At 34.3% G+C, this 26,046-nt stretch overlaps 1 protein-coding gene across 5 annotated transcripts in view; it reads right to left on the reverse strand.

The window, feature by feature from the left end:
* Window positions 1-26,046, reverse strand: part of Eag (potassium voltage-gated channel protein ether a go-go) — a 102,797-nt gene that overhangs the window by 64,735 nt on the left and 12,016 nt on the right. For all 5 annotated transcript variants that reach the window (XM_083050056.1, XM_083050057.1, XM_083050060.1 and 2 more), the window contains exon 2: window positions 16,611-18,667. In XM_083050056.1, the coding sequence (XP_082906182.1) occupies window positions 16,611-16,689 (79 nt within the window). In that variant the 5' untranslated portion in view covers window positions 16,690-18,667. The remainder of the gene's footprint in view (window positions 1-16,610; window positions 18,668-26,046) is intronic.

Consider the following 26,046-nt stretch of genomic DNA (forward strand, 5'->3'; position numbering starts at 1 on the left):
CAAGTAATAAAATTCAAATATAAATGTTTTAGATTTGATTACTTTGCAAATACAAAATATGAGAAACATTATTTCTTATATTATTCGAATCCTAGAAAATGAAACTTGATTATTGGATTCAATTCGGATTTTTAAGAGCATATTGAACTTGTTGACCCTTACAAATTATCGATGCCATTATTAATTTTTTTTTTACTTTGTAATCCGTGTCTTTTTCGACGTAAACTCTCTAAACGTTCCGTGAAAATTTATCTTCTCTCCGTCATAAATGCAAATCTACACAACCGCGCTTTTCCGCGGTTAGTGGTATCGCTGCGATAACCAATGAAAAAAATTTCCATATATTCATACATAACGTATCGAACCTTATCGTGTCTGGGTAATCTGCGAATATGAAATATGATATGCAAACGCGTACAAAATGTTTTTTTTGTGACTGTATATGTATATTTTTCATATACATTCTAAATGTCACTTTAATTAAAAGAGATCGAGATTAATTAATTTACGTAATAGAAGTGCAATAAATTGTCAGCAATTAAATCTTCAAGTAAAGAATAAGAAACAATTAATACTTCTTGTTTTAAATTTAGCGAGAATAAATGGTTGAAATTTACAGAGAATAGAAATAGTGTTAATTTCTCTCTAGGATATATATAATTGAAGGAATTTCTCATCGAAAACGAAGAAACGTCTCTCCATTTCTGTAACACTTTGATGTTAAATGAAATTAGTCATCATGTAAGACAATAATTAAAAGATCTCTTCAACATCATCTTCTTTTACCACTTAAAGTATCTTTTATTTTTTGTTAAATATTATTTAAAGTGTCTTTTATTTTTTATTTTATAACGAATAAATTTTGAAGAAATTCGACGAACAAATAAATGCCCGAGTGACAGTAGATTAATGAGAGATAATTAACACCGCGCACTCGAACCAAAATTCCACTGTATTCTTCGCTAAAAAAAGGAGGGAAAGGGGAAGAATCTCTTCCATACACAGACACAAATAAGGATGAATTAACGTCTGCGTGTCGCGTCACGTCAGGTGACTGAACATTTGGAGCAATATGCGTCGCGACATACACGAGGGTGACTGTCGCAACCTCTCGCTCAACCCCGAAATTTACATAGCGAGATCCGCGAGAATAACTGGTATACGCGGATTAATGAGAAGCGACGCCGCTTCTCTCCACTCAGAAAAGCGGCAGTGTCGAATACGTATACAATGTATAACGAGTGTGGATTATAAATACAGAACGTGTCATAAACGCGGGATACAATTTATGTAACAATTAGAAATGTAAGAGTATGATAAAATAAGAGTAGGATTGAGATTAATTTGCTTGTTACGAGAAGCTGTCAAAACTATGAAGTTAATTGTTTTAATATTAATTAATAATATAATTGTATATAATTTATATATTATACATATAATTATATTAATTAATAATATATTTATTTTATATAAATTATTATAATATAAACTTTATATACACATATATATTATATAAAATATAATTTAATTTAAATATAATTTTAATATTTAATTTTAATAAATATTATAACATTAATTATTTTATTATTTTTATTATTTCACATTTTTTGTCTATCTAGAGATAATAGCAGGGTGTCTTTTAGCGTTTAAGAGTCTAGCAGTTGAAATAGATACTAAAATTAAAAGTGGATAATAGAATTAGAATTTTCGCTCTATTTATATTTTTGCTCTTTACCGTTAAAAATTAATTCACCACCTGGCCCTGTCCAGGAATATTTAATGAACAAATTAACGTTTCGTCCGTTGACAATGATGGTCAATACTTGGATTGACAACAAATATCGACCGACCAAGAAGCTGTCAGAGAGTCCTGTCATCAACTCGTGGCAGCTCTCTCTTCTTTCGTCGTTCACCCCAATTCACCCCTTTCTTTTTGTATCTCTCTCTTTCTTTTAACCTTCTCTTACCGTCTTTTCATTCCCCGGCTTCTCTCGTACTCGGGGCGGCCGCGCTCTTTCTAAAAATAGGCGCGCATCGAATAACGAGCCGAGAGCGGGGGTGACTATGGTTGAAGTTTGCATTGTGAACGCGTACAGAGAGCAGTGTATATGGTACCTTCCCCCTTTCCTCCCCCCATCATCCCCCTCGCAGCCCGCATGTAACCGTAGATTTGACCCAATGACCCACCGAACGGGCCCGAAATCCCGCGGAAACGCCCGAGCGGTTTTCACCCTCGATCCCGAATTGCCTTTCTCTCTCTCTCTCTTTCTCCATCCCCCTTTATTGCGATCTCCCAATTCCGTCATCCGCGACGAGAGAGATGTTTCTCTCCCGCTATAATCGACTATGACGTAGGTCTAAATATTTCACTGTTGTGTATCTATCTATCAGCTGGTGTGTTTAATGGAGCGGCATTAATATACGCGACGCCATAATGCGGCTTCGGCACGAGCGAGAGATATACAGATACCGCGGCCACGCGTTTATTTCGCGACGTCCCCTCTCGCACAATGATTAATCTTCGCGGCCGTTTTCGGGATAATCAGGGTGTCGCGGCGTCGTAATGTATCGCGAGATTATATACGAACGCGCCACCGCGCTCGCATAACCGCGTGGTTCGGTCGTGTGATCCCCCTACCGAAGATTCTTGGGATATCTTCGACGCAATTAGGCGAGTACGGCGATTTGTGTATCGGTGATATTAAATATGACCGAACACTCGTGTCTCGGGGGTAAATATGCATGTCATGGTTTTCGCGGCGCCGAGGGGTGTCTCATTTATCAAAAATTTGTACATGTATTGCAAATTACCGAGAATTCTAATAATTCTGTGTAATGCGTCGTATAATTCTAAGTAATGCGACGAAATGCATCTTAATTATATTAATTTTTTTTTTTTTTTTTAATAAAATACAATATTTAAATATTAATTAAATTTATGAAATATTGTAAATCATATAATATTAATGTCTAATGCAGAAAAATTAATATTTTTTTAAAATTAATATTGCAAATATTTAGTTGAAACACATAAATTAAAATATTATATTATAATTAAGATATAACAAAAAGTTACGCAATTATAAATTTTAAAAAATGTCTTTTAAACTTTGTGATTAAAAAATTCAGAAATTTTTAAAAATCAATTTAAAGAAACATTTTTAATAAAAATTTTTAACTTGAACACACACAAAATACAAATAAAATTAGATTAGATCTGAACAAATTAAATATCAAATATTAATGAGATCTCATAAATTATAATATTTAATAAAATATGTATTTAAAAAATGTCATAACATTATTTTTACTTTTTAAGATGTTTTAATCTTGTCTGGATTATTATTGCTTTATGCTTGTAAATCAATGCAAAGATCGCGTAATTCCAGAAAAAATGTACATGTATTGCGAGAGTGAGACATCCCTCGCGCGGCGCCCTTTGAAAAGATTACTCTTATGAGATAAATCTTTCCTTCATCGAAATTTGGCTAATAATATTAATTAAATGCATCTTTTTAATGTTAAACGTCGGGAAAAGAAATAATTAAAAATCGTATAAAAATCGTAGGTGCATTTGCGCAAAATCATATATCGAAAGCTTAATCACCTTTATGTTGAAAAAATAGTGAGAGATAACTCTTATGATATAAATCTTCCTTTAACCGAAATTTGACGTTAATGATACTAATTAAATGCATCTTTTTAATTTTCAATATTAAACATTGCGATCGGGAAGAGATATAAATAAAAGTCGCGCATATAAAAATCATATGGCAAGAATAACCAGCTTTATGTTCCTTTTCCTCAACATCAAGTTATCCGAATAATATTTTTCCCCACTATCTTTTTCATATGTTTGAAAAATTTTCTACACTTGAATCAATCTATTTACTGAGTTCTTTTTAAATTTTAATTGATTTAAATAAAAGCAATTTTCGTGATCATTTGTAATTTTTGATAAAATTACAATTTCTTTAAATCACAATTTATTTCTAAACAGATTAAAAAAGAATGTTAATAATTGAACCAATGATTTCCAAGAAAAAGATACATAATGCAAAATTGAAAAAGATAATTCTATTTTTAATAATGCAAAATGTTTAAGAAACTATCTACTTTTTCTTGAAACATAAAAAAAGAATTTTGATATTTTAGTCACAAATTTTTTCAAGTCTCCGCTATCTTAAAACAATATTTATCTAATTGTGAAAAAGAGAACAAAAGAACTTTTTCTTGTCTCTTTACATTAGGAAACTAAACTTGATCAATTCATCAAAGACTCTGCCGAAAGTTTGATACGATTACGAGCTATTTATCTACGAAAAAAGGGAAAGATAAATAAAAAGAGAAAGAACACACACAAAAATAGCGAAGTTTAAATCTCGATATGTAGTTCATATAATAATCACAAGATTAATACAAGTTTTCTAATGTCAGGTATTATTTGATACTATTGTCGATTAGTATATGTAGATGTAGTAACTGCTAATAAATCTCTCGTCCCTTTTCACGCGATACCGGATCACTATTATTCCGCGATGTAAAGGGTGCTGTAATATCGCGTCGACTGCTATGATATATCGCGTCCGTGGCATTACGTAAAACGCGAAACGTACATATGTCTCGCAAAACTTATGCCTCGACTCCTTCTTGGATCTTTGCAAAAGTAAGCGGGACATAGATAGAAAGTCGAAACCATGCACAGTGTAAATACACTTTCGCGACTCCGATAGTTAGCGTAAACTTTGTTGCGATATCCGTCCTTATATACAGCTCAATACGCATAAATATGTATTACGTTATTTCGCGATATATAAACTCCATATATATATATATATACATGTATATATAAATACAGGTATAGCGAGATGTGGACGAGATACATTAGCCACGTCGACGGCCTATGACGCCTCTTTACTTTCTCGACACTTTTCCGAGCCACGATAAACGAGAAGGTATTTCAAGACACCTTCCAATGTACATACATAGGAAAAGTGGCTGAAAGTGGAGCAAAAATCTCCGGGTTGTGTGACGCTTAAACACGTATGTGTGTGTATGTATGTGTAATAATAGAATTAATTTAAATTATTTATTTAATCCCAGTATGTGGGTGCACATAGAGAGAATGTATCACGTAAACAAAGGGATTTCTCGTTACTTGCTAGCGCATGCATTTCGTATTTAAATTCAATCAATTTAAATTCAATAGGAAAAAATAAAACATTAGGTATCTATTTTGCTAGAATTTCGTTAGAATTAAGATTAGGATATATATATAGTTGCGTATTAAATATATTAATTTAAATATACAATTTATATTAAATATATAAATTTACAAATATATAATTTATATATGTACATATATTAAATACATATATAAATTTATTATCTGAGACATTCTGCTCAATTTATTAATTTTATTCCTGAGTATATATAAATAAAATTTAAATTTTGTACGCACACATAAGATTAAGATTTTTTGAAGGAAGTAAGATAGATTTTGACTGTCTGATAAATAACTCATAATCGTGAAAGTCATAACTGACGAAAAACGCACGCAAGAAAATGGATTGTTTTAAAAAGCACATTCGCATCGATATCGCCCATTTGACAGTTCTTTACGTTTTATTATACATTTTTATTCATTCCATATTCCCGACACGCCATTCTCACGGCAGTTATCCTGCACGAATATTTTCCAGATGTAATCTTCCTTCAAGATCTCCCGCCTTCTTTAAGTAAACGGTGATATAAAATATTTTTGAAAAAATAAAATAAAATAAAACGTAAATATATTTTGATAGTATTCGTATCGTTTTAGAAAAATAAATTTATATATCCATACATTTTATTAACAATTATTCGAATGAATTTCAAATTAATTTCGAATTATTTTCTAATTAATTGTTATCTCCCCAGAATTCTACGCACTTGGAAGAGCGGAAACATATCGAATAAGTTGCTACCACAGACGTGTCATTTCCACGACTAGATCCTTTTAAAGAGACGAAGCTATTAGACGAAGTATATAGCAACGCGATTGCGCGCTTCTCGCGGAAATGTCACGAGCTCTCGGTAAATTTATAATCCGGACGGATAAAAACGAGATGTCATTAATCATGCAGCGCGCATCTCGGCGACGCTTCTTCGAGAGAGTCGCGATATTCGCTTCGCTTTATTCGCGGCTCAATTTGAAGAAACGGTTAAAAATTTTAACCAACGCGGCAGAGCTCGCTCGATTTTTTATCGGATCATTACGCTTTTACGTCGTATCTTAATCCACGCTGCACGCGAAATGTTTCCCACTTCTCCGAATAATCGTAGCCGGATATTCGAGTATTGTTATCGCAATCATGCATCAAGGCTTTGCCTTCATAAATCCAATAAATTGCTAAAAAATTATTTTACAGGAAAAGAGATATTTCGAACGAAGAAAAATAGTTTAGCTCTCTTTTCAGTATAGTAACACACGCTTAATTTTAAGCATTTTGAATCTGCATACGTATACAGTACAGCGTATTAAATAGAATATAGTTTTTAATTAAACGTATTAATTAATTTGCTGTGTAATCAAATATATTTTTTATCGTTCTTGCCAAGCGCAATAAAATTTTGCGAAAACATTTCACGTACAAAACAAGCTTCATTTCATTAGTATAAAATTCAATTTTACTAACAGATACCATTAGATGAAAAATCCATTAAAATGTAACTTTATATATGTATGTATATAAAACTAAGGATAATATTACATTTTTTTAAATTAAAAAAAATATGTATTGATTGATAAATCGGTAATTTTCCTTTTTAATTGAGTTTGTTAAATCGCTTACGCGGTTGTTGGATCAAGAAAAACAATCTCGCAGATTAACGAAATTCTACGATGTTTACCCGGCTTTAATAGCTTTCGAAAGTTTAAATAGTCCCCCTATCTAATAGGCTAAACCTATCAAACAATGACTAGCTTCCTAATTTCGTGGAAGCCGCACATTTTCCACTAGTGCTTCAAAAATTGTTATCTTTCCCTACAAATCATATCTATCCATCTTAAAAAAACACACGAATTAATTGTGAATATAATAAATCAGATCACGAAAAATTATAAAATATATTTGTGCGATTAACCGCGCCTTTCTTTCTCCAAATGCAGGTTTCTCGGCGGATTTAAGATCAATTTGTGGTGTACGCAGTTAAAATTTATCACAAATATAAAAAGATCCCCCCATAAAAAAAGTACTAAAAGGGGGGGGAGGAAAAGAGACATGTAAAGTTATATTTTTAGATCTGAAAATATTCAAATACGCTTTAATGTGTCTATATTGTGAAAAATACGAGTCTTTTATGTCAAGTATAAAATTGTAACGTTAGCACTGCCACTTAACTGAAATAGTATTTTGTACGGTCAGAAAAATGGCGGAAGTTATATTTACAACATCTCGCGCTTGTCCGCTGGCAATGTTATATTTCGGTCGGAAGAAAGTTTTCTTCCCAGACTTATTTTATAACAAGTAACATCCTCTTTTTTTTCTTTTTTCTCCGTAACACGTCAAACTTCTGTACTAATTTCACGACGGAAGTCTCGCATGTAAACTTTCATTAAAACGAGCGCGGCAGCATTTGCAAGATGGATGAAACATTTTATTTCACTGTCTTTTCGAAATAAAATTGTAAAATAATAATAGTTGACTTGTTGGCGAAAGACTTAGGCAAAAAATTTTGTCGACTCTAGAAAAGTGCAAATAAATTACTCGTATACTATATACTATATATTATATTATATTGAATTCGTTCTCTTTCCCCTTACATCAAATTCATATTAGAGAGAGAAAGAGAGAGAGATCGCACGGTTGAATTTATCAAAAATCTTTCCAATTTTACATCAAAGGTTATATCAGCTGTCAAGGCACGTAAAGTTCATACCTCAATGTAATCTAATCTCTCCTGTTCTCCGTTTTATTTACCGTGAAATACATGATCAAGTCGCCCTGGGAGATTTATACAACCCCTCGAGGCGCAACCCTTCTCATTTCTCGTTTCTCGACATTTCTCGTCTAATATCCGGACAAATAAAAGGAAATGGCGCATATATATCTTTTGCTTTTGGTATTAACGATTGCATACTTGCGGAAGAGTACGTATTTGGCCGAGCGACGATCTAATAATTGTCGAATGACGTAAGAACAGCTGACGAAATGGTAGAAATTCGCTCGCTTAGCAAGCCATTTTTTTTCGATCACAATTCTCGAACATTATGGTTTCGCTATATGTATATATTTAATGAAAGCGCAAAATAATTGAATGCTAGATATGTTTGCATATAAACATTCGAATTTTCTTGCATAAGTCTTGTAATTTATCTAATTGCTTTTCTGTTTCACGTTAATCAGCTACTTAAAATAAAGAAAGAACATTATTTATAATCACATTATTTTTATTTTTGTCCCAACTATAAAAGCACTTGCAACTCGAGATAACTCGAACGTCGCATATGCATATTTGCCTTATATTTTTCTCGCCCGATAATTTATTCCGCTAATATAAATTTCGATGCTGAATAAAATAACATTCTACATTGCTATACGGATGAGATCGAATTATTTTTTGCCGTGTCATGAAGGTTTATCATGAAGTTTTCACGAAAGTTTTACGCCGCGGTATTCGCATGAATGGAATGTCAGAAATAATGCGCATAATATATCAAGTATATAAGGCTGACCCATTTGTTTCTCTTTCCACATTTTGCGATAATTTTTTTTCCTCCCTTCGATCCCTTCGGTTATTGCTAAGAGAAACAGGATGTGCACCGAGATTGTGTGCAGAAAGGAATAACTTTCCCGACCGAAAGCACGATTTCCCCATCTCCCATCCCCCTTTCATATAAAATATCTTTCGGTGCTGATATCTCGCGTTGGAATCCCGCTGGCTCTTCCTTTTTCGGGGGTAAAATGGGGTAATATTAATCGTCCGAGGATAGTATCGGCGTCGTTGCACGCGCGATACGATGGCCCTGAGAGAGAAACGTGGCTTTCAAGGCCGAAGAATAAAAAACAGGTTGGCAAGTTATATCTTGGGGAATCGATGTTCGCGCGCGGGAGGAGGGAGATAAGCTCACGAACTAAGGAAACTTATACTAGGTCAAGCGTGAAACCGCAGCTCAGACTGGAAATATCGAGTGTCTCGGCGTTCGAGGCGAAAATAATTTTTCACGACGCGTATATACACACTTTGCATAATTAATCTCGCGTCATTATATAATATAACGTTGCCTTGAATACACGTAAACGTTCGCGCTTTTAAATACGCTCTCGTAGAATTTCCGAAACCTCGTAGAATCGAAGACAAAAATGGTATAGAATGTCCGTGACATCGTGAATCTCATCAGCTGATAGAGAATAGCTATTATATATTATTTTTATTTTTTTAAATTGTACTTTTAATATCGATCTATTTAATGTAACATCAGAATAATTTCTTAATAGAAAACAATATATTCCAAAAAGAAATTTGTGCGAAAAAACAGATAATTGAATCATCAACGATTTCTCTAATATTATACTATTATAACATTATCTTGAATATACGTACAAAATTATACAGAATAATCGTGACATCATGTATTTCGTCAGCTAATACAATGGCTATTATATCATTATTATTTCTTTGAATTGTACTTTTACTCTCAATCTATTTAATGTAACATCAGATTAATTTCTTAATAAAAAATGTACAATAGATTCTAAAAAGAAATTTGAGCGAGAAAAACAAACATTTAAATAAGCGACGATTTTTTATTACGTATAGATATATATGTATTAATTGCGTAAGCAATTCTCTATCTTTCATCCCCCATTTCAGTTCGACAACTTATATCTAACTGGAAATTGAATTCGCGAACTTTCATAGAAACCGTAACACAGTAAAGCTGTTGAGCTTATCAAGGGCTCGATCAACCAGGGGTTCGATATCTCCGCACAACTCCTTGTCGTTTAAACAAGCGACCGATGGTTTTAATGCTTTTGTAATTAACAGCCGCGATCAAAAGTGTGCTCTCGAGAAGTCAATGTTTATTCTAATTATCCTACATAATCTCGAAATAAACGAGTAAAGTGGAGAAAGATAATTAAATTAAGATAATTAAATCAAATGACTACAGCTAGTGTACATAAATGAACAATTCAGATAGAGAACTGTCAAATTTTCATTATTATTATAATTACATTTATTTGTCAATATTTTATTCGTTATTATCTTTGTAAAATATTAAAGCTTTATACATGTTTAATGGATTGCACTGACTGTTCTGAGCTTTATATGGCTCATTTAATGCTATATGTTACAAATTTCGAAATTTCGCATCGACGCAACGGGGCTATTAATTTTCCGGCAGTGGAATTTTTTGCGAGGTATATATAAAAGGGAAAGAAATATGTCATTAATGCGAATTATAGTCTTTGTAAAAAGATAATATGTTTTCGGTCACGAAGCTACGGGCTCCCCTCGTAAATTTTGCTAGCTGGAGAATAAATCGCGGAGAGAGAAAGAGATATCGAGAAACGACAGATCCGATATATACCGGCGGTTTCGTTCTTAACTCGACACTCGCAATATCGTTGAAGATCTTGTTGAGGAAAGAATTTCGCCAGATTCCTCTCGATCCGTCACAATCGAAATTCTAACAGCTTTATATTCAACCTCTGAAGGAGAATTTTCCATCGAGATAGTTCAATTTTCGCGTTAAAAGTTTTTTAAGAACGGAACTTCTTTCACGGTCGGTTTGTAAGAACGCGAATTTAATGAAAATACGCTTTCTTTTTTCATTACGTCCGTAAAATGTTTAAACAATAACGGGAGAAGAAAACTATCTTTTTTGCGTCGCGTCATCTAAGATTAAAAGAAGAGGGTAAATCTCTCGAATCGCGAGGATTAAGATAGCCGGGGAAGTTTCGCGGAATAAAAAGTTTGAAAAAAAATTTTTTTTTAAATTGCTGGGGCAGCGATTCTGCATAATTTGAGAAAACAAAAACTGCACAAAGTAAAATACGTATCTGCATCTGCAACAATATCATTTGTTACGTTATGAATGTTACAATATGCTAGCAATTGTTCTGTTAGCGAGTTCTAATTAATTACGCAATATTAAATTATTATTTATATTAAATAAATTTTGTTTATATATCATGACCAACTGCATTTCGATCGAGCTGCATCGTTAATTGTAACAATTATTTGTTTCGTTCATAAGTTATTATTATTTAAAATTAGAAAGAGAGAGACATATATGTATATTATATACTTCTCTTTAACAATAGCAAAATATTATAAAAATTGTTCTGAATTTATTTATATCAATATTATATAATATTATTTAATATTATATTTATATTGATATTAAGTTTTATATAATAACTTTGTTTATATAAAATTTCGGTAATAAATATTATTATTTGTAATTATAGAGAGAAAGGGGGAGATGTAGGCATACTATATTTCTCCCTAACAATAGGGATTATTATGCGAACCACAATCACTACAATTTGCAGAGATGCAAATCTGTAAATGGCATGATAATACGCAATGGGCTTAAGGGACCGGCGGACAGGTGGATAACGTGGTGATGCAGCTCTCGATGAGAGATAGTAGTAAATCCCCTTTATTTACAGACGAGCGTGTGTGAGCGTAAAAACGGCGCCGTGAACTCCTCGCCGTCGTATAGCTAAATATAGACAGGCACATGGCACGCTTTTCCAACTTTCCCCGAGTTTCAAAGCTGCAAAGCTAGTATAACAAGTAAAACACGGTAACTGAACTCTCTATCTCTTTCTCTCTCGTCACAACCATCTCTCGGAGGAGACATATGCTCTCTTTCTCTCTCCCCTGATCATATATTTCACCTCCCCCCTTAAACTCTTATACAATAAGATCCTATCGGCTTCTTCCGTTGTTTAATAGATCTCATCTGTCTTCTCGGTTCGTCTCTAGCGGCGCCTCTACCTTCGCTTTACAAACAAGAATTACGATCACCGCGATTGTTTTTCGCCAACGTTTTACACTCTATTAGAATACTAAAATTGAGCGTAACAATAAATTTGCTTTGACAGGAATCGGTAATCAATAAAGGAAAACTGTTTGGACAACTGATAGGATTATATAGCGGCCGAATTAATTCACGAATTGTCGTCATCGATACCGCATCGACACGTGCCATGAATGTTATATGCATGAAAATAACAGATATCCTATATACGAGCGAGTCAGCTGTCAGGCTGGACGTAACCGCGAACGTTTCACCTGACAAAATATATAACAAAAGTAGACAATAATATATGATGAGCAATTAAAAAAAAGAACGAAAATTTTTAACGATCTCATTATCACTTTATGTCTTCAAATCTTTCATCTCTAGGGCTATCCTATTTTCAATATTCGCGAGAGGATAGGAAACAATTCTTCTTTTACCAGATATAATATATATAGTGATCGATATATATATATATATATATATATAGTGAGCAATCAAAAGAAATCAATGTAGCGAGCTGATGACACTTTTTTTCCATGCAAAAAAAGCTTAGAGGAATGTCAATTTCGCACTTACGATATATTACAGACGCTTTTAAAAGCCTGGATTGTCGATATTTATATAAAAAGCCGGGACGCGGAAGAAGAGAGCTTTTTCAGCCATCTAATATACAATACGCGACACACGTATCGACGCCATCGGTCACCACCCCCTCGTTCCATGCGCGATGACACGAAACGTCGGTTTCCTACGATGTTTATCGACAGGTAGCTGGCGTTGGTTTGACTAACGAGCACGCGCGCAGGAAGGGGTGGGGTAAGGGGGCAGGCAATTGGAGACCCTATGTTCGGGGTCGTGTGTCATGAACCCGGACCATTTAGTTTCCGGCTCTGATGATTTTCAATCGGAATAATGCGTCAAAGCGACGATCTGGGCCGTCATCGTCATCGTCGAAATCATCGGTTTTGTGTGTAATTTACTTCCGGGCTAGTGGCCCGTCGACAATGTGCCGCTGTTGTCGTTAATAATTCGCCCCCTATCGACTATATATCCGCGTTATTGTAATATGCAACGTAATATACATGCACAGAGTTTCTCCGCCCGCTTCCGGGATAAAGATGTAAATATCCTCCCGTAATTGCTCTCTCCCTTCCATATTTCGAGTCCAGTTCGATGGAACGAGAGCTTTTCTCCCGTGCAAAATCGGATGCGTTTAATCGCGTTTCGTCGCGTTTTACCGCAATCAATTTTTCGATCGAATGGAATTAATACAAGCGACCAGTGACTCTAAAATTTATTTCCAATAATGAAATTGTATATTTAAATAATTGAATAAAACGTGAATATATAAAAAATATTATAAGTTAATAAAAAACCTGCATTACATTAATATTAATAAATAATTACAAATATTTTACCGCAATCAATTTTTCAATCAAACAGAATTAATTCAAGTGACTGTAAAATTTATTTCCAATAATGAGAAGTATATAATATTTAAATAATTGAATAAAATGTGCGAGAGAGTATTAAAAATATAAGAATAATGTACGTTAACCATACGTTATGTTAATATTAATAAATAATTATATAAATATTTTACCGCAACCAAATTCTCGATCGAAGTGACGAAGACATTAAAATTTATTTTCAATAATGAGATATATTTAAATAATTGAATAAAATGAGCAAGAGAATATTTAAAAGAATTTAAGAATAAGATATATTAATAAAAAAATTCTGTGTTATATACGTTAATATTAATAAATAATTATAAATATATCACTTATATAGATCTTAATTAATATATAACAAAGTTGTTCGAAAAAATAACTATAATTATTATTAAAAAATATCACAATTTTATTCATCACGATATGTCACGATTAAAGCTAACTCGAAGTTTGACATAAGCCTTTATCGAGTTATAATCCTTTCCAAACAGCTGATAAAGAGAATGAGATGACTTTATACGTGGGCCTAATCATCGTCTGTCTCGTCAAAGCTTTTTTCCGGGGGAAATGTAGTCTGAATAAATCTACATCGCTTCTTCCTCACCCTCGTCGTCAAAGTCGATGACACGAGAGAAAAAGAAAGAGAGAATCTGAGAAGAACCGACAACGTCGTGTATGCGTGTTGGTGGTAGAAGCCAGATAGGATTTATTGTCCTTACGGGGAAAAACCGCGGGAGAGATTTCGGTCTTCCACGTCGAGGGAAACTTAAGGGGCTAAAAAGCCATAAAAAAAAGCCACTCTCGATATTTCGTGTAAACATGACAAACGTTGTCGTTGGAAGCTGTAGAAATTTCACGAAAGAAAACTTTGCATGTCATCCTCTCCCTCCCACCTTTCTCGTGATTGATGACGGATAAAAAGTCTCTCCCTCCCAATTCGCGATATCATAATTTTTCCGTAATTTTCGCATTATTATTATACTATAGGTGAGGGTAACTTTTCGCCGTGTTACGTCTGAAACAGCCTTGCTTAGCCATTTAATGTAGTTTCGAAGATCAAAATGATCCTACACTACTCTCTCTCTGCATAATTTTCCCATCGGATTTAACTCAGCTTTAGATACATTAACTTATTAAGAGATTTATTTTACTGTATTTTACGCTTATTATACATTGCGTATCAAACGAGGGAGAATTATATAAAATTATATTATAATATTATATATAATATTTTAAATAACGTTACATATAAACTTTGTTAAATCTCTTTCTCTCCCTCTCGTGACAAAAAATGAATCGAATTGTAAAGCGTCACGCTAGAGTTACGATATTACGTAGGTACAATTTATTGCATTCATTCGGTATTTTATAAGATGGAATAAGGTAGAAGTACAAAATGCGACGAATCTTGAATAACCATTGAACGTTGTTACGAACTTTTAATTAACCCCAAGATAAAACTTGAATTGCAATTATCCACTCTGTCGCCACTACTAAGAATGAAATTTCGCGAACCCGAAAATTTAGATTTTGATGAAATTTTACACACATATAAAAGAGATAAATAGATGAATTTAGAAATTTTTAATTGCGGCCCAAAAATAATTCTAAGGGGTAAAACCACCTCTTATATATAGATCAGCTTTTCTCAATATATCTCAGAAAGCATTCGAAATATCGAAAAATCTTTTATACAAGTTTCATGTTAAAAATATCATTATTTAACCACATTAATAAAATTTTGAAAAAAATAATTTTTCCTAAGATTTAAGAAAATTTGCTTCAAAAATTATTAAATTATTTTCAAAATTTTATTATTATGGTTAACTAGAGGTGTTCTTATTATGAAAACTTTTGTATAAAATTAATTATTTTGTAAATTAACATTTTTTGATATCTCGAAATATATTGAGAAAAACAAAAAACCGTTTTACACATAAAAGGTGATTTCACCCCTTAGAATCGTTTTTGGATAGCAATTAAAAATTTCTAAATTAATTTATTTATCCTCCCTACATGTGTAAAGTTTCTTTAAACTCAGAACTTTCGGGTTTACAAAGTTTCCTCGTGAGGTACCTGAAATGTACGCGACGCGTGTAGTTTGAGCAATACTCGACTTTTTTCCTTGAAAAAACGAGTAGGTCAGTATATCAGTTCAAGATATATAATCGAACAGGTTCGCCTTCATTTACGGTCCGCTTGACTGCCGTTGCTATTTTTGAACGTATATGAATATAGAGAATTCCGACAGATTCCGGAAATTCGAGGCATTCCAATTAGGAAAATCGATATCAAATTACATGCTTGATTTAGCCCTTCCATAACTGCCAAAAGATTTATTTATGATGTTCGAATCTACAGCGCAGCAGTATTCTCTGTAAAATATTATTACCGCGAAATCTCATAAAATCTGCGCGCAACAATAGCGAAATTATGATTGAGAGACTCGAGAATAATCCGCATAATTATGCGATATTATGTAATAGAGAATATCGATTTACGTTAAAATCAATAATTCATAATTTCCCATCCTCCCCCATATCCCCAAATAAATTGTACATACGTATAATTAATTTATGTCATCGTGCGCGTCTTGTCGCAAATACAATTAATTAATATTTCACTGTATTGATTAGATCTATATTTTTTTATTGATGGAAATATAACAAAGTTTCTCATACTTTTATCCACTCCTACTCATTTCCCTCGTGATCTTAAATTAAAAAGTTCTCGGCGCCTACGATTTCCGAAGCCTTAACTCACTTTTCGGGTATTATTCTTTAATGCTGGACTCCTTATTCAATTTGGATTTTTTTTAGCGAAATTGTTAAAGAGTTATCATTTATCGCAACCTTAATAATTTTTAGCATATATCTTTGCAATTGTACTTGAAATAAAATTAAAATTTCATTAAATTCTACCTGGGATTTAATTGAGAAATGTTTTATCATCATGTTTGAAGCTCTCTTTGTTTCGCGAAAAGAGAGACTTTGCCTTTCAATCGCGTGTGACTTGAAAACTATTAATTAGCGCTTCGACATTTTTGCCGAAGACAAATCTGCACATCATCTTTTTGAAAATACACTTTTCAAAATTTGTGCAGATGAGATAATAAGATAAAAAGAGCAAAAACTCACGTTGACTGCTACTGCGTCGTATGATGTTTTCCAGGAACGTGTTTTGGGGGGCTACCAGGCCCCTGCGGCCCCCTGGCATCCTTTCTTCGTTGAATGGTCCCAGATCCTGGTCGCTGCGGTGGCTATCAGGATCTCGGCCAGCCTGTACCGGCTAGAATGATCTCAAGCCGCCCGCGACACATGATGAAAAAAATCCTTCGGTATCTTCCTGCCGCCTCTAGGATGGTCGAATCTTACCTCGGATGAGTATCTCTCTCTCGCGTAACAAAAACGACGGCACACTTCACGCACTCGAATTCATCATCGCGATTCATTTAGACCGGTAGTACATATATATAAGCGCGAAAATGGTCCGGCGACGGCACAAGTTCGAGAGATAAATACGGGAAACGAGTTTTTATATGATTTTTGCGTAACCGTGTACAACAACAAGCTGGTCCTCTTCGCAGAACGAGCGCTCACACAGTTTTCCAGAAAAATTTTACAATTTTCGCGGCACTCTCTCTCGACGAGCGACAGCAAAAAGCGCTCAGTAATTTCCCATCGTCACTTCCGGCAAAAATCGATCGAAACACTCTCTCCTTGTTGCTTGTGGCACTTGGGACAAGTTTCAGATTTTTTATTTTTTTTTATGTTTCGTTTCGTCGCGATTTCTAAATCAGCCAAAACTTTCGAAAGGACGAAGGAGGTCCCGAATTCCTCGGAAGATTAATCCTGCCATGGATTTTCCGGTGCCGTTTATCGCCGCCTTCGCTTCCCATTAGATAGCCGATCGAACGATAGAATTCCTTCCCGGACAGTCGACAATTCTCTTCAAAAATGAACGATGACGGGGGATGGGATCGACGACTCTTCTTTTGTCATCTGAGTGACGTCCCCCTACCGAACGTCATCGCGGCGGCTCGACACGGGACAGCTACGAGAATCAATGAGAATTCCCTCGACGACGACGATGAGGAGGAGCGGATGATTTCGTAGGGTTCAATCGTCTCGGGAAAAAAGGCCGGCCGGGAAAACCGCTTTCTCGAAAATTCACTCGCGAAAATTGACACGTGCCCGACACGTGTTGCCGCTCGCTCGTTTGACAGTCGACCGAAGGTCGAAGGAAGAAGACTCGGTCGAGCGATTATCGGGAATCGTTTCTCGAGCTCGGTTCCTGCCGGTCGTCGGCTTATCCCTCCGCTATCCTTCCGGATCCTCGATTTTACGAATCGGATTGTACACGGTGATCGACGTACGGGGTAGCTGCCAGCGATGCTCGACGGGATTAGCGTGTTTATCGACCCGGAGGACCGATCGGCGACCGGCTCGCCTTCGAATTCATTTATCGATTCGCACGCCCGATGCTCGTCCGGAACTCCAGCCGCACGTGCCTGCCAGACCTCGTTTATCGACTCGGCGTCGAAGACGACGGCCGTCGTTGTCGATCTATCGACCGGCCCGGTCGTCAGCGATTCGCCGAATCCGCTCGGAGTGAATATCGGCCGGAAGTGGCCGATCGACGGGCCCCTGTCGTCCTTCTTCTCCTTCTTCTTCTTCTTCTTCTTCTTCGTCTTATCCGCGCGCCCGGGTTGGCGTCGACCGGCGACGTCGCGTGTCCTCGACGGTGCTCCCGGAAGTGTCGTCGGACGATGGCGGACGATGGTGCACGAGCGATGACCCATCTAACCGCAATCCTTCCAAGTGATCGCCCGCGCGGCGACGGTGACGAGTTGGCGATGACGACGACGACGACGACGACGACAGCGACAGGTAACGTGACGATTGCGCCGATTTACCCGCAACGTCGTTCTCCACATCCTCGGCGTCCTCCTCGGCGTCCGTGCAGGCGGTACCCGCGGAGGAGGACATCCCTCGGGGAGGATGGACCGGATGTGGGACGTCGACTGCCGACAGTCACATGACCATCTCGAGAGAGAGAGACTTTCGACTTCGACACTCCACAGGAGGTCTCGTCCTACGACAAGTCCCTGGTGTTCTCCAACAAGATCGGTTATTCGCGGGGATACTTTTCAGGGTGATCGATGACCGAAAGATTGACGATGGTGGAACGTTTTCTGTAAATAGAAAAATAATTGTTCCCGTGAGCATGAAAATAGCTCGATATATAAGTTCCCGAAAATTTAGCGATATTAAAATTAATAATTGGCATAATTTAAAGAAAATAAAAATTTAAAGATATATTGTAATATCATTTATAGTAAAATTTCATCTGATAAATATGGGATAATCTACGTGTAAAAAAATTTCGACAACTTCGGGAGATCATTTTAAATAAAAAATATTATATAAATATGAATATTAAATGTTTTTTTTTTTATAATTGTAACTAGATATTAAATCTATTATTTATTACTGCATTAAAGACTTTGATTTCTTGCAGTTCTACAATTAATTGAAATAGAATCTATATTTATATAACATTTTTAGCTGTCAAAGTTTTTCACACTCGTAGCTCAACCTGTATTTCGGATATAGACGACTTTCGAAATGGCGTTTCGTATTGCAAGATAATTTTATTCCTATAACGTATGACTTTCCGATTCTCCGGAGTTCGGCGTTTTATCTCTCGTAAAAATTCTATTCGCGCAAAAATCGACTTTGTTTCTCTGGTTCGCGACTGTATTCCGAATAATGCGCTCCGAGTCGGAAGAAATACAGCGGTCCAACTTTTAATGTCACTTGAGAACTTCCTAATACGGACATTCAAACGCGAATCGTTGCTGCGTCGATTCAGCCTGTTGCCAACGATATACAGCGTCTTCGCTGATATCTAGAGTCGAATCTTATGAACTCCGAAACGAGACGTTTATACACGCGTATGTCGTCCTGCGTTTTGTCGGTCGATCGCGCTATAAATATCGTATATAAAATATATGATATGACACCTCATACATGGCATAACATGTCATCAAATCTATAGTCTCTATACAGCTTTGCATATCAATCAATTTTATAGAATATACATTTCACGTACATATTATCAAAATTCCATCGTTTATTATTAATAAGTTATTACGTTGTTTCGTAAATTTTGATGAATTATGTAAATGTAGCAATATTTTTGTGTGAGATGATCGAATTATAAATAAAAAAATTAATAAAAATAAATTTTAATTATAAATAATTTAAAATATTAATAAATTATAATTTAAATTATAATTTACTTGTTATTAAATTATATATAAAAATTAAATATATATTAAATATATATTATTATAAAATTATAAATATTTAATAATTATAAAATATAAAATAATATTCATTATTTCTTTGTGATCGAATTATGTAACATCAAAAGATACAATTTTTTATAATTATATTTTTATCATTATTTTACTTTTCGCGATTAACATTCATCGCACACGAATTATGAAATATATCGTGCTAAGAAACACTTGGGATCGGCCGACCTCTAACTACTTGAAATATACACATCGAGTATCGAGATATACCTGGTGGTTAAAATAAAAGCAGGATTGCTCGATATAAACTTGCGATTCGATCGTGAATGGTTGTGTTTAACTTTAACCCGAGAAATATCGTTTGACAAGGTTTCATTTATGTAATCCATCATCCGAGTCGCGCATATTTTCTTTCGAAAATAACATTGAAGCGCAAGGTTGCAAATCGCGAGAATACTATAACGGAGAATGTAGCGAGACGACCCTATCGTGACAAGATATATATCCGGTAAACTTGAATCGCGAACTTTGCACTATACCCGTGATTATTGTCGCGACACAAGGTTGCCGATTACTTCCTCTCGCGCGTCTATTGTAACATCGTTGCTCCTCCTTCATGTTTAATTTCGAATCGATTGCTGGCGGTTTACACCTACGTGTGTATGTAGGTACGTGCCGCTACTTGAATAGCTCTGATAATTCCTAGTCGCGGCGCTTTAGCGAAGGTGGATCCGCATCCTTACGCGAGGTGGATCTAGGCTGTTTATAGAAGCGCTAAACTAAACAATGGCTATCTATATCTGGCGTATAATATTGGCGCTTAAATCGATCTATTATTAATCTTCGCGGGTTATATCGATCGCTCTACATCTCTAACAATATAACTTGTTACGTAAAATATAGAGAGTAAGATTACTATTTTTTTTTTTTTTTTTATAGATTTTCCTTGATCTTTGACGCGTAAAAATTTTCTCCAAGTTACATGTATTTTATGTAAAGAAAACTAACTTACGGAGATTGTGAGAGAGAACTGAATGGAATCGCTATCGAAGGCTGTCGAGATAGAGAAGAACGCTTTGTTAAAGGGATAATACACCTTCCTTCACAACGAAAGTTGATGGAAGAATAATAACAATCTTTTCGTCTCTCTGAGCGCCGGTCCTTGTTCTCTTTCCCCTCTCCCTTTGTGTAATAAGACACACCCCCACTACATCATATTGACATACCGCCGTAAGTATGTGTAAATGTAAACAATGAGACACGTGCATCGCTATATATTTCTTACACAGTTATTCAATATTATATTTTTATATGAATTCAGCACATTTTTCTACAAAAATCACTGCAAATTATTATATTATACCATTAGAAATTGTTAAAGGTTTTTTTATATTAATAATAAAAATATATATATAAAATATGATAAATAAAAGTTTTGAAAATTTAATTTAATTGATTATACCATTATACATTACTGTAAATTATTATAATAGTTTATAATATGCAATACTATTGCAAATTATTAAAGCTTTTTCATATTTTTTATATTAATAATAAAATAATGTAATATATATATATATGTATATAAATATAAAATATGATAAAATAGATACAAGTTTTGAAAATTTAATTTGATTTAACTGAATTTTTTTAAATTTATTTAATTAATTTAATTGATGATCACTACAAATATTATATTAGTTACACTATTGCAAATTATTACAGATTTTTTCATATATGTATATTTCCAAGGGAAAATTTTCGTTCGATTTCAGCATTGGTCAAACAACGTTTTGCTCATTTAACAAGCGTGGGAACGAAAATCCACATGCTGGTTGGAAAATAAATTTGTCTCTCCTCGACACAATTTTGCGAAAATCACGAATATTGGCGCAAGAAATAATCGACAGTGCTGTTTTATCCCGCCCTCTCAATTCTCTTTATGTTGGAATTGCTTTGACCAATCCTCGTGTAAAAAGAGGATCGACCTCCTTTCCGGTCCGCTTGCTTTTGCCCTCCTCGAGATATCAGCGAGATGCAAGAGCGCCAATGACAATGTTAAATCTGCGTTTCCGACGGGCTTACTTTTTGCGAGCGTCGCGAATTTCCGCACATGTGTCCGCTCCTCGTCACAAATGCGAGCAAAACCCTTCTCGTCAATGTTTTTTTTTATTCATTCCACGCAACATGCCGTGGGACGATTGTTTTGTCATGCGCGCGAAATTGCGAAATGCATACATCAAAAACGCGATCATGCATTATGCATTCGATACCATGAGCTATAAAATATGTATGAAATAATATTATTGGTACTTCATATAAAGTGTGAATAAGAAATTGAACAGTTCACAAAATGTATGTAGTAAAGCATATATATTTCATATATTTTTATATTAATATAAATAATGTAATATAAAAATATGAGATAGATTAAATAAAAGTCTTGATAATTTTTTTAACTGATTATACTATTACATATTACTGCAAATTATTATTAGTTATAATATATTAATTGTAATAATACAAATCATTACAAGTTTTTTCATGTATTTTTTATATTAATATAAAATAATTTGTGATACAAAAATATGATAGAAAATAATATAATATATATAAAATATGATAAAATAAATAAAAGTCTTGAGAATTTAATTTAATTGATTATTATTTTATCAGTTTTATACTATTGCAAATTATTATAAGTTTTTTTATATAAGTTATATATTTTTTTTATATTAATATAAAATAATATAATATATATAAATAATATATGTATATTATATATTATAAATATATAAAATATATGATAAAAGAAATAAAAATTTTGAGAATATAATTTAATTGATTAGATCCAATTACATTACTGCAAATTATTATATTGCAAATTATTGTGGTGCAATTATATGTAGTGCCCGATTTATTTCTCTGTCGTTTATATATATATATATATACTTGCTGGAGATATATCTGCTTTAAGTGAAAGCCGAAAGCGACGGTACCCGAAGTTCGCAAAGAGCGAAACTTTGCTTGATGCAAAACGCGAAGTTCGTTCTCTCGCCACTATTCGCGATAAGACGAGAGAGTGGCGGCGATGTATCGCGACGTTCATTAACTTACGAGCACCCGCTGCGGGAAACCAACGGGATAGGAAGTCCCGAGCATACCTGCGAGAGAGTTCGGTGTCTCAAAGGAATAACTGTCTCTTTCATGTCGAATAACGAGAAGTGGAGGAAAGTGATAATCCGATGATTTTTCCTCAAACGTCGCGGAGAATCCCAAAACAAATCTGATGTCATAAAAATACTCTCTCTAATTAAATCAGAATAAATTTCTGAGATATATAAATAATCGTTTATCTCTCTTTTTTTCCTTATCTCAGAAACATTTATTCATGCAATTAAAAGGAATCTATTTTTCATCATTCTACAGCGGGATGCTGAGTTATTAAATTCGAAAAAAAAAATAAAATAAAATTAGAGTACATAACTTAATTCTCTATTTATGGGAAAAGATAAATGATAGATATCTCTCTCTCTCTCTCTCGCTCTCTTTCTCTACGAGTTAATAAATTTGGGCAAACTAGACGAAGCGTCGCGCGCATTTATGTAGATGAATGGATGCAAGTCGGTTAATAATTATCTAATGCGCAGATCAATTTTACTTAGAAAATTTATAGCGACGTAAAACGAATTTTATGATATACTACGCGATATGATCTGAAAGCGATGCACCGCGAGAAGCTCTTAAGGCAGCGCTTTTCAATCTAGGTTGACACTTAAAGTAACCGCTAAGATAAAATGGGGAATATAAGTGGGAAAACACAAACCATTTAACGATCAGGAAGGCGATATTACCGTTTGTTCGAATTGGAATAACAATCATTCCCGATCACTTATCGACTCTCTGATTCCACTTGTAATGCAGTCTATAGATAACAAACCTTGTTGAAAAGTATCGAATAAAGCGATGTAAACGTTTAAAATTAAAATGCGAGCTTGTGTGCGCACAAAAATTAATTCCTTTTTTATTTCAGAAAAATAAAAAAAAAAAAAGAAAGAAACCTCTTTCTCTCTAAAACAACTTTTCTGCCTATCGCGTGTCCTATTTATTTGCACCAGCATATCATAAATCATAAATCATAGCGGTACGAAATCGAAGTTAACAATGCGAGTGAATAATTTATTCGAGAGAGAGACAAATCGTTCCTCGATGTGTCATCAGGAGCTTCTCGATTGAAAAGACAATCAAAAATTTTCTCGCGACAGAGACATTTATTTGCAAATCGTGCGTATCGGCGACTTCTGAAAATAGTTCAAACGCGGTTAGTTTCTTCAGGATCCCAGATGGTCGTCGCGTGTTTATTTTTCCGCAGAAGGACCACCTGGAGTGTCGAAGTAAAAGGCTTCGAGTACACTTGAAACCGACTACACGGGTTAGGTGGATGCCGCGAGATGTAGCAGTCCCCGAAGAAGGAGTTTCGAGTGGCATCCTCAGTGAGATAAAGAAAATTCCGGAAAATTCCTTCGAACGCGTCCCAAGATTATCGTGAACCTTATCAAGAATGCTCATCTCTATATAACAATATTTTTTTCTCTTTTTTTTTTTTTAGCACAATAACTACATTATAGATAAGCATCTAATGATAAATTAAATTCGCAGATTGGATAACGAAATAAAGAAAGATTTTCAAGGATGATTATTCTAAACACGCGATTAAACGAGAAATTGAACGAATTGCATCTCTGAACTCTTCTCGCTATTATCACGCGCGATGAAAAAAAAAAATATATATATATATATAATCTTAATTATAATCCAGAAATAGAGGTAAGAGAAAGGCATTGAAAAGTTGGCGCAAGTGCATGTAATAATAAAGATGAATGTAGACATTCGAGCGCGTTGGAATCTATAATAATCCCCATGTGAGCGTATTTCGCATTAAAGATTAAGCTTGTTTTTACAAGTTGATGCGAAATCGACCGAAAAGGAAACGTTGACTCTTTGCAACCTCGACACCGTTGTCTCGATATCATCGTCGTCGACGTCCTCGTCGTTATGTGACATTTCCAATTTGTCCCAGTTTACAGGATAGGTGCACTCATGCCTCGCGTGCACGGGCGAATGTTACCAATATTAGAAAAGGGAGAGAGAGAGAGAGAAAGGCCGAGTTCGCCCGGATTTACAAGAATTCTAATATCGCCTGAAGGTCGGCCTAAAGTGGAAAAGTAGTTCGCGCACAATCGATTAGCTTAGTTTCGCGCTAAAAAAAAAGGACTAAGCTCGCCTAAGGACGCCAACAGCCGACCGCGATGATGTCCGTATCGCGCTAAAATAACAATTATAACGTACACAGAGAGGGTCTGTGACAAGTGCAGTGTAGGTCGCTGAAGAAACTTTACTATGCTTTCACGCTCGCGTGAAATACGCGATGATATTCAAGGAAAGAAAAATATTCGCAAGTTAAACGTCAAATTTTGAATTTTTTTGATACTCCTGTCGTACGTCAAGATTACTCAATTAGCTGTAGCGACAATAATAATTATTTAAGATAATAATTATTTAAATTATAATTATTTATATAAATCGTTTTTATTTTATTTATATAAATTATTTAATATTAAATAAATTATCTATATATAAATTAAATTTATATAAATAATTACTTAAAATGATTTCTATATTAAAATTTCTTATAAGTATATTATATGTTATGTCCTCTTATTATCGTGTCAAGCCGGCTTTTCCAGCGATAAAATTGGACATGACAATGAAAGAACATAAAATATGATACATTTATATATAAAAGAAATTTTAATACAGTACAATAAATACATATATTCAATATATTACAGAAATTCTCAGTGAATCTGAGAAAATAAATTGTTTTTATCATTTTTATTTACACTGCGAGATAAATTCTGGAAATAAATTCTAAAGTAAAAGAAGATATCACCTCTAACGCAATAGTATGTTACTACGAGCAAAGAAGGAAAAGAGAAATATATCGCGTCTTCCTATCACATTCCTTCTTTCGTATAGTTTCTTTTATATGGATATCCTCGGTAGAATAAATACGCGTTGTTATCTGTCTACTACAAGACTCTGCTACAATTCCAGTAAATTTCAAAATCGGGCTCCATGTATATATCCAACGCAATTTCTAATCTTGCACGAATCTCTTATTCATGCAATGATTGAACATCTATCGTGCCTACATAGATTTTTATCCGCTCGCAAGTCTGAGACTGTTT

Source organism: Prenolepis imparis, unplaced genomic scaffold, assembly GCF_030444845.1.
Source record: "Prenolepis imparis isolate NDT839.2.m4 unplaced genomic scaffold, iyPreImpa1.0 SCAF_11, whole genome shotgun sequence".
NCBI classification, from domain to species: domain Eukaryota; kingdom Metazoa; phylum Arthropoda; class Insecta; order Hymenoptera; family Formicidae; genus Prenolepis; species Prenolepis imparis.